Raw genomic sequence first — 10,492 nt, 5'->3', positions numbered from 1 at the left:
TCTCCAAGATGCACTTTTTCGAAAACATGCATTTTCTCCCGAAAAATGCATACATTCATATTTTTGATAAATTAGACTTGAAGAACTTCGTTTCTACTATAGATGACATAAAAATTATTTAATTGTATCGAAAAATAAAAAAAATATTGAGGAAACCAAATTTAATTGGAAAAATTTTCTCAATTTTCCCTTTTCAGCAGTGCATTTTCCGATTGCATTATTGACGGAACTATGCATCTGAGAGAAAAAAGAAAAAATACAGGTCCTCTTATTTTTGACCTAGAACAATAAAAAAATACTTTGGAGTAGCTTGGTGACAGGTGTGTGGGGAGCTCTGCATGATCTGAGATGGAATTGGCCTCTTTAAAAAATAGTATGAGAATATAAACTATATTTGTTAAAATACCTCTTTTATTGAACTTTTGCTCTTATTACTTGGCTACATATTGAATTGTACTTGAACATAAATAATCAGTACGTCCCGAGGCTAACATCAATTTATATCAAACAATAGCTTCATATTGTACAAGTGACAATTTTCTTATTTTCCCTCTTTTAAACAAAACGTAATTGAAACGCGGAATTCGGACAAGGTATGATGATAAAACAGCCACAAATGTACAACAGACCTCGATGCGTTACGAATAGGAAAAAAAGAAGTTTAGGATCGGTGACCGAATACTCATCACTGTGTACGTCAGCTTCGGCGCTCTGACCAACATGAGGCGCTCGAATCAGTAATTTTGGTCGGACCAAAAGCAATGCCATCACTGCAATCTCCCTAGTCAGTTCTTACTAATCTGTGGTATAAGTGTATAAACACTGGCATTAGTAAATAGACATTATCATTAATACTTATTAATATTTGTTAATATTTTCAATAATTTTTTGTTAATTTAATTTAAAGAATTTGATATTATTTATCATTCTTTCATACACTTTTCATTCATTTTTAACCTTATAATAATTAAAATTTATATCGTAATTTTGGTACGAGCTAGAAAATTAATCATGCTTAGTTTTTATAAATCATCTGTCACCAAATTTTTATGGCCTATTACATGCACTAAAAATTGTATGTTTACTTTTTCATATAAACAAAATAATGAGACGTTCATGTTTTACAATCCAGAAGTTAGACCTTATGTTTCAAATACCTGTTGTCATAATGTGTTTAATAAGTTTTATTTAAAACCTCGACAAATTTGGTTAGAAAATTTGGATACAATTTCAGAGCAAAAAATAGGATTAATAACTTTAAATCCAGATATCTTTGGAATGCAACCACGTATCGATATAATCCATGAAAATATACAATGGCAAAAGCTGTTTCAATTTGTGGTCTGTATAAATTTTGATGTGTATGTGTGTATATAAAATAATAATATAATAATGTAATATAATATTTATTTTATTTTGCTCATTTTCAGTCATATTCTAATACAAAAGTTCGGTCTGAAGTTAGAGGTGGTGGTCGAAAACCATGGCCACAGAAAGGTCTAGGCAAGGCAAGACATGGAAGTATAAGATCACCTCTTTGGCGTAAGGGTGGTGTTGTACATGGACCTAGATCTCCCACACCTCATTTTTACATGCTTCCATTTTATGTACGAGTTATAGGTTTAGCAAGTATTTTTTCAATAAAGCTTGCTCAAGATGACTTACATTTAGTATCAAAATTAGAATTTCCTAATAATGAATCTTTGTTTATTAAACAATTAATGAAAAAAAGAAATTGGGGCCCATCTGTTCTTTTTATTGATGATAACAACATAGTGTCAAAGAATGTTGCTATTGCAACTGCTTCATTAGAAGAAATTAATATAATATCGGTTTATGGTATGTCATATATTTTTTATATTATATACTGTGAAATTATTTAATTATCTTACCATATGTTTGTTATTTGATATTCTATACATGTAAATATTTGTATATTAATTAGAGACATTAATTTTTACATTTATTCTACAAAATAAATCCAATCTATCATTAGCACCACATATTTAATTAAAATGATTGTGCTATTGACTTATGTATTTCTTCAACTAGTTAACAAATAACTAAGAGTTTTCTATTTTTTTATATAGGTAGGATTTCATTTGATTTATTTACATTTGAATGTTCTAGGAAACATTATATAATTAAAATCCATACTTTGCAAGTATATTCTTTAGTAAGTTTAATCTCTGTTGAATAAATTTAATGTCATATTCGAGCTCATGAGCTAATTTATCTGACAAATTTTCTATATGTTTTTAATATATACAAAATATTTTTATATTCATTAGTCATATATAAGGTTGTGTAATTTAAGTTATATAAGAATGGAAAATGAGATTGGATAAAGTATAAAAAGATGATACAGAAATGCACTTTAAGTTTTTTTAATAGAGATCTTGATTATTTTATTGTATAATATTTAACTATTAATAAATATATATTAGAGATTACAATTTATGAGGTATTTTACATTTTATATATGTCAATTTTCAATAGCTTATAGAATTAAGTTTGCAAACATATAGGACTATTTTATATAATAAAATTTTGTACTCATGAATTACTTAAAGAATTTTCATTTCATTTCAGGTTTAAATGTTTACAGTTTGTTGAAGCATGACACAGTTGTGATAACAAAGGCAGCTTTGGAAATAATTGAAAATAAGTTACTTTATCAACTACACAGAATTGATTCAAAAAACATTTCAAAACAATTTAAAATGTAGTTCAATTTACTAGATAAAAATATACTAGAGCTTTATAATTTACAATAATAAAATTACAATATTATTTGAATATACCATTTTTAAATTACTATTTTTTTTAATATTAATCAATTCATTAACAATGTAGAGTTATCTCATAAAAGTAATTAGTAATCCTATATAAATACCCTCGTATAATTACCTATCATTCCCCCGAATGACAAATTACCCGAAAGTAGTACCCCGAATGATAAATTCTCTGAAAAAATTTAAATCCCCCGAAATTGGTATCTGACGCTCAATTGTTATAAATAAACAGTCTTCTAACCTCGGTCGGGGCAGAGGGCACAATAAATTTTTTGTTAGTCAAAATTTTCAGTGGAAGGCACAATAAATTTACATACGTCAACGGTGTACCAGCAAGAGGCAGAAGGAGAGCTGTACCAGCAAGGTACCCAATCTGCCTGCGGAATCAGTACGATGCGACCATAGAAGGGCAAACAAGAACGAACAACGTGTCAGAGGGGTGGCACAACCGATTCCACTTGCTGATGGCAAAAAACCACCCTGACTTATATTCTTTCATAAGTTATGAAAGAACAGGGAGACACAGATATATCGGTCGTTGAAGTTTCACTGGGACGGAAAATTAAGGCCGCTCCGAAAAAGAAGTGGGTTGAAGCTCAAACAAGAGTACAAAGAATCATTGTGAATTACGAAAATTATGAAATTTTGGATTATTTGAAAGCTGTTGGACAGACCATTGTATTATAAAATTGATATAAATAAATTAAGTATAAAATTATATAAAAATATATTATATATAAATAAAATTTTTCGGGGGTTCGGGGACATGATTTTCGAGAAATAATTGATTCGGGGGATTGTTCATTCGGGGAGATGCTTTCGGGGGAATGATCGGGAATATCTATCCTGCTAAAAATGTTTCATTACAAAGTATTAAAGTCGATTGAATTTTAATAAATTTTAATTGATTTTAATAAAATGGATTGTTTTCAATAAACGCATTAATTTTTAATCACATCCTATTTGAATAAATTTGAATACCATTTCTATAATTAATATTAATGAATCATTAATAACAATTAATAATTTTCAATATTTCTTTATCACACATGTTATTTAATTAAATTGAATCAAATAGATATTAATATTTTCTAAGAGTTTTGAATAAAAGAACTACTCAAACATATTTTATTTAACAGATATTAATAAATTTCTATGTATGTGAAAAGAATGAGCTGTTTAATAACTTCGAATGCATTTCAATAAGCTGGTGATGTTAGAATTTTCAATCATATAAGGTGTGACAATTAAGTAATGAGACTGATTTCATAAAAATCGTATATTTAAAAATTATTCTACAACTCTGCCATCCCCTTCAAAGTAGTCCCCTTGGGCAGCTTTTCTACGATTCCAGCGCGTTTTCCATGCTTCGTAACATTTCTGGAACGCTTCGATTGGGATGTCCGCGAGTACCCTCGTCACGGCTGCCTGGATATCCGTAATCGACTTAAAATGCGTTCCTTTGACCACCGATTTTGTTCTAGGAAACAAAAAAAAGTCACAGGGTGATATATCAGGTGAATAAGGCGGCTCTTGCAACACGGCGATCTCTTTAGAGGCCAAATATTGGGACAGGCTGGTGTGGCACGGTGCGTTGTCATAATGAAGGATCCAGTTACGAGCGATGTCTGGGCGTACCCTATTGACACGGTTTCGCAATCTTTCCAATAGTTGGTAATACCAGTCTTGATTTCCGGTTTGCCCCGATGGAACAAATTCTTTGAGGATGATTCCACGGCTATCAAAATCATTTTTGGGGTGGGGGGGGGGGCATGCGGAGACAACTATTGTGAGTTTTGGCGTTTGGTTCCCGGGTCGTATTGGAAAAACCAGCTCTCATCGCCTGTAATAATTCGATCAAGCAGCGTGGGATCATTTTCCACTTGTTCCAAATAGTTTTCTGCGACGGTCATTCGATGCTTCTTTTGCTCTCAGAAAGGTTCTTTGGAATCATCTTCGCGCACAATTTTTTCATCCCAAAATCGTCGGTTAAAATTTATCTGACTTCACGGTCATACCTAGTTCCGAGGCCAATATTTGAACTGTAAAACGCCGATCTTCACGGATTAGGGTGCGCACACGCTGTGCATTCGCGTCTGTTAGCACCTCGACTAGTCTCCAGCTCCGTGCCTCGTTTTCCACACTTTCACGCACTTCCTTAAACTCTTTATGCCATCAAAACACCTGGGCATGACTAAGAGCACTATCATCATGCACTTTTACAATTTCAGCGTACGATTCCAAAGCTGTTTTGCCTAATCTGGCGCAAACTTTTATCGCGACGCGTTGCTCTTGATTTCGTTTCTCCATTTTCGTGACGAGCATCACCAACACACGTTTACTTAACACGACACAGCAGGTGAACTAAACAAACTAGAGCGATGGTAAATATATCAAGGGAGAGGGGAAGAATGCTGGGGAATTGGGAGGGAATTTCAAGGTCGCAGATTTACCACAAGCGCGGCAATAAAATCAGTCTCATTACTATATTGTCACACCTCGTAATTTGTTGAGTGCTGTTCTATAAAATTCAATGCGTTTTAATAGAACATTCTAACCCAAGTAACACGATTCGGTTTGGAAACGTTGTAGCAACCGTAAATTTGGAACGGAGCAACGAATGCGGAAACCTTGTAGGAATGTTGCAGCGCAGTTGCTGAAACCTCCTATAAGTCACTATTGTCTCGGCGAGCCAACAAACGACGAAAAAAAAAGAAAAAAAAGACGATTAAAACAAAGAAAGCAGAGCTCGCGGAAATGAGAGAGTGCAATACTCTACCGATGTTTGTTCAGCTTTTATTTTGTTCAACGATGGAGTTTTTGTCTGTTTGCGATCAGTTTATCAATCAATATAATAATAAGTCAAAAAGTAGTGGAAAACTCCAACAAACTTGTGAGAGTGAGATATTTAGAAGACAAAGACCGAGGAAAATTTGATATTGTTGATATAATCGATAGATTTTGGAAATGCAATTTTCAAACATGCGATTTTAACAAGTTTCACAAATACAAACTTAAATCAGATAATTTGAATAAGTTAACTAAAGTACAAATCATTTCGATCACTGGTACACAGACACACACGCACACGCACACGCGCACACACACACACACACACACAGAACCCTCCTATCGTCGGTCGTAAGCTCGGTAATTCTCTACGGAGCTCCTATATGGGCAGATGCGCTAAAGAAATAATGCAAGCTACGGAGGGACGTGTCGAAGAGCCTGCAGAGCAGCAGCGTTACGAGTTGCCCGTGCATACCGAACTGTATCGGACATTGCAGTCTCGGTAATCGCTGGAATAGCGCCTATCGACCTACTAGCATGCGACAGAGCAGAAATATACCGTGAAGGAGGTCGTAACGAAGAGAACAATGGTGATAGACATGTCCACAGCAAACGGTGGACGCAAAATTTAATGCGAGAATGGCAGAGAAAATGGGACAACGCAGTGAAAGGTCGCTGGACTCATCGCATCATCCCGAACATTGACAAGTGGACAGGCAGGCGCCACGGACACCTCACCTTCCAACTGACACAGGTGCTCATCGGTCATGGCTGCTTCCGCAGTTATCTCCAACGCATCGGTGTCTATGCGAGTGCCGAATGCCCAGCCTGTCCAGGCACTGACGAGGACGTAGAACATGTCCTATTTGTGTGTCCCCGCTTCGCTGAAGAACGGATGCATTTCCGCACGGAGTGGAATGATCCAATGAGTCCCGAAGGGCTCGGAGCTTGCCTGCTCGGCTCGCCAGAGGGATAGGAAACGGTAGTGACCTTTGCCACGTCAGTGATAAACCGGCTGACCGAAGTAGATAGATAGATAAGAATTTATTCACCGTGATGGCAAAACATAAAATACAATAATATATAAATATATACAGTAATTGTCACAGCTTTAGTTTACATTATGCCGTACCGGCATCACATTTCATCACAGTTCGATTACAATTTTAGTTCCTCAGTCAATAAATAAAATTATGATTGTGGTTATTACATTAAAATAAATAGACTAGGATTTGACTAGTTCACAGTTCGATATTCCAGAGGAAACAATAATTCTTATCACTACAGTCTAGCTTACTTATAACTAGTAATGCAGTCAAAAGTTTAGGCTAGTTTTCGTCATACAGACACAAAACAGCACAAAAAATAAATAAATAAATATAATTCACTACAACACGAAAATAAATAACTGTATAAACATTTATACAGTAATCTAATACAAATAAAAATACTCCAGAGGTACCACCCTACGCCCTCAATGACGCAAAGTATCCGCGCGCCCCCCTCTTAAAGCTGCTAAGCGACGGCGCGTGCCGCAGGTCAGATGGAAGAGTGTTCCAGAGATGGGCACCCATCACCTGGAAAGACCTGCGAGCCGTCTCCGTTCTAACCTTAGCAACTCTAAGCTCAGCCTGTAGTAAGAAAGGAGGAAGAGAGAAGACGCGACAGGTCTATCATGCATAGATAGAGCGAGGTGCCAGACTATGGGACTAAAAAGCGCTCCTAAACTACCACAGAGTAGTTGGTAAAGCGCGGTCACCCCATCCAATGCAGAGGAACGGAGGATCTAGGGTCACCTATGTCCATAGGATAACAAGGCGCCAGCCTATCCTAAGCGCTCCCCTGCCTTTGCGGGAGAGTAAAGGACATTGGGTTGAGCCCAGACTCCCTCACCTGATACAGAGGAACGTAGGTGACGAGGTGGAGTCTGTCCAGAGGATGACCGGACGATGCCGATAGAAGAAGACGACCGGACGATGCCGTTGGAAGAAGACGTGTAAATCGATGCCGTAAGAAGAAGACGAGGCTAACATAGCCGAAGACGATGAAGATCGAAGAAAACGACACAGCCGAAAGGTAATGAAGAAGACAAGGCTAATATAGCAGAAGCCCCCCCGCGAAGTAATGCCTAGCGGCGGTTCCCGCGGAGGATACAGACAGGACATAGAGAGATGGGAGTTTAGTCGGTATACCATGCTTAGGGATTCCCACACAGGACGAGCCGGAAGGCCGTTACGTGCATAAAGCATTCTCCAACTCTCTTTAATAAAAAAAAAAAAAAAACACACACACACACACACACACACAGACACAGACACAAGCCTTTTAATTAAGATATTAATTTTTGAATGTAATTGTTCTTATAAACTTATAGTTTTATTTACAGTATATAAGAATTATACTTCATATCTCAGAGAAATACATGCACACACATATACAAGAAAAATTGCAATTGAATGAATATATTAAAAATATAAATACAATATTAAATTAATATATTAAAAATATAAATACAATATTTTATACAATATAACGGTAAACGTTACATTCGCACATTCGTCTCGTCGATGGTACTGCCCGTGGAGGCAGCACCTACCGACTATGGAAGTAGGGCTCGCGTCGCGTACCTCGGAGAAAAGAGAGAGATACGCAGAAAGGAGTCGTGTAGAGATTGCCCTTGGACACGCACGCTCTCTTTGAGTTTCGGATTCTCGAACTTCGACGTCGGACGAACGCGGAGGCTACCGTGTGCGTTATTCCCTCCCTAAATGATAGAAAGATATCCTGAGCGAGCATCAGAAGGTACGAGACGTTGAGCATAATGTTATGCCTAGACGAGGAGGTGTTATGGCTAAACGTTATAATGTTTAAAATACTGTCGCGTTGGTAAAGATTGGATCTTAGTCAGGAGGTAAGAAAAGGTTGGTTAAAAGGATAGCGCCTTTATTATATGTGATGTGTTTAGGTAGATAACTAATTAGCTTCTTACATTGTTAGGACTGGGCTTCAGAAGAGATTTTATGAAACAGTCTCAAGTGTTTGCATTTGATTAAGATTTATTGTTGAAAAGACAAATTTATAATGCTTAGCAGAGTATAATTCCGGTTCTGAGTAGCCGGGTAGCGAAACTTAGAAAGAATACAATAACTAAATTACAGAATTACTGAGTTACTACTCTTTTACTGAGTGAGTGAGAATCAGTATGAGTATGAGTAATCGCGGAGCCTGATCCAGCCTTTTTATACTATAGGCCGATGTGCTCCTTCCCTTGTTTTTGCCAAATTAATATGCGGTGAGTAATATTCGCGGAAATATTATGGAGAACGTGCTTAGCCTAATCTATCTCGCTAGATAGATTTACAAATCTTCCCGGGAGAGTTGATACGATAGGAAGTTAAATTACCATAAGTTATCATAACCATAGAGATATTATAGATAGAGTAGGGAAGGTAGCCGAAAGAGCGTAACACCAATAGAAAGAGAGCGAACATAGAATACCTCTCTCTCTCTGTTTAATTGCATATGCGCATACCGAACAAAAACTGTACTGTTATAACTATATATATTACAAACATGTGTTGTTTATGAGAGTGACTTATGGAGTATGGATTGATTAAAGTGATCCGGACGATCTTAGATTTTCATTTTATTTATATTAAAAATTAAATAATAAAATAATAATAGAATACTGTAAGTAATATATACACAATGACATTAACTTGTGTTTGTTGTAAAAACAACCTATCCCATTTGATAAAACATACAGTTTTCATAAGTAAGTAAAAATATATTTGCATATAACATTGTTTTTAGTTTAGATGTATTAAAATTTTAAAGATGTAGTATTTATACATCCTATTAATTGTATCAACAATTTATTCTTTAAGTCCATTTTTAATATTTTCGAGAAAAACATGTTTTGATACTAAAGTAACATTGATCTATGCAGGAAAACAATTTTTTCATTTAAATCCACTCAATTAAATTTTTATGAAAAGAAAACTTAAGTCGATTTGCCTTTTCCCTGTCGATGTTATTCTTCAGTGAATATTTTCGTTATACAAACATTTAATTAGTCTAAATCTGTGGTGCATAACAGAAATTATTATATTAATATATTTTTTTCATTAATATTACATAGTTAACCATAACTGGAACAAGAATTAGTAAGTATATTATTAATTAATATTAATTAAATATGACAAAAAGAGAAAAAAAAGCAGAAATTAAACAAAAATTACTACTATTTCTGGTACAAAGAAATAAATCCTTTATATTACGGAAAACACCGCCTCAGTACATCATAATATACAGTATTTTAATTCTTTTAATTTATTTAAATACTTATGATTAGGAAATTTATTTATTCTTTCTTAAGGTTTCAAAATTATTACTACTCTTTTTTTTACATTTCACGTTTCAGTTATACGAAGATCGCATTGAAAGAGAATCCGCGAGTTATGAGTCAATGACAACAGCTCAGTGCTTTACGCATGCGTGGTTAAATAGAGACATAAAGAGGTGATGTATCTTTTCTCTCTTTCTATTCACACTACGAGGTGTGTTAAAAAAATACCCGGAATTTTTAAATTTCGCGGGTCTGGAGAGTCCGATTGTCAAAATTTTTTTTTATTGTGTTGGTATACATGCCCCTGAAGTATGATAAAATTTTCAGCTATATTCACTGTATACTTTGTCTGCGGTAGTCGTTAAGGTTTGACGTGTTTTTATGAGCTCGGCGATTTTTGTTTTTTAAAAGAAATGGATCAAAGAATTTGTATTAAATTTTGCGTAAAAAATGAAATAAAGTGTAACAAAGTGTGTGAAATGTTACAAAAAACATATGGTGAGTCTGCTATGAAAAAAACAAGTGTTTACGAGTGGTATAAGCGTTTCCAAGATAGCCG

General features: G+C 35.1%; 1 protein-coding gene across 1 annotated transcript; it reads left to right on the top strand.

The window, feature by feature from the left end:
• Positions 1-802: 802 nt before the first annotated feature.
• LOC131669574 (large ribosomal subunit protein uL4m) lies at positions 803-3,395 on the top strand. The gene is made up of 4 exons (XM_058944546.1): positions 803-831; positions 1,235-1,341; positions 1,431-1,839; positions 2,593-3,395. The coding sequence occupies exons 2-4, from the start codon at positions 1,279-1,281 to the stop codon at positions 2,727-2,729; spliced, it is 609 nt and encodes a 202-aa protein (XP_058800529.1). The 5' UTR covers positions 803-831; positions 1,235-1,278; the 3' UTR covers positions 2,730-3,395.
• The last annotated feature ends 7,097 nt before the right edge of the window (positions 3,396-10,492 follow it).

This window comes from Phymastichus coffea, unplaced genomic scaffold, assembly GCF_024137745.1.
Source record: "Phymastichus coffea isolate CEN01 unplaced genomic scaffold, Cenicafe_Pcof_1.1 PCOF00008, whole genome shotgun sequence".
Classification (NCBI taxonomy): domain Eukaryota; kingdom Metazoa; phylum Arthropoda; class Insecta; order Hymenoptera; family Eulophidae; genus Phymastichus; species Phymastichus coffea.
This window is presented reverse-complemented; position numbering and strand designations above follow the sequence as displayed.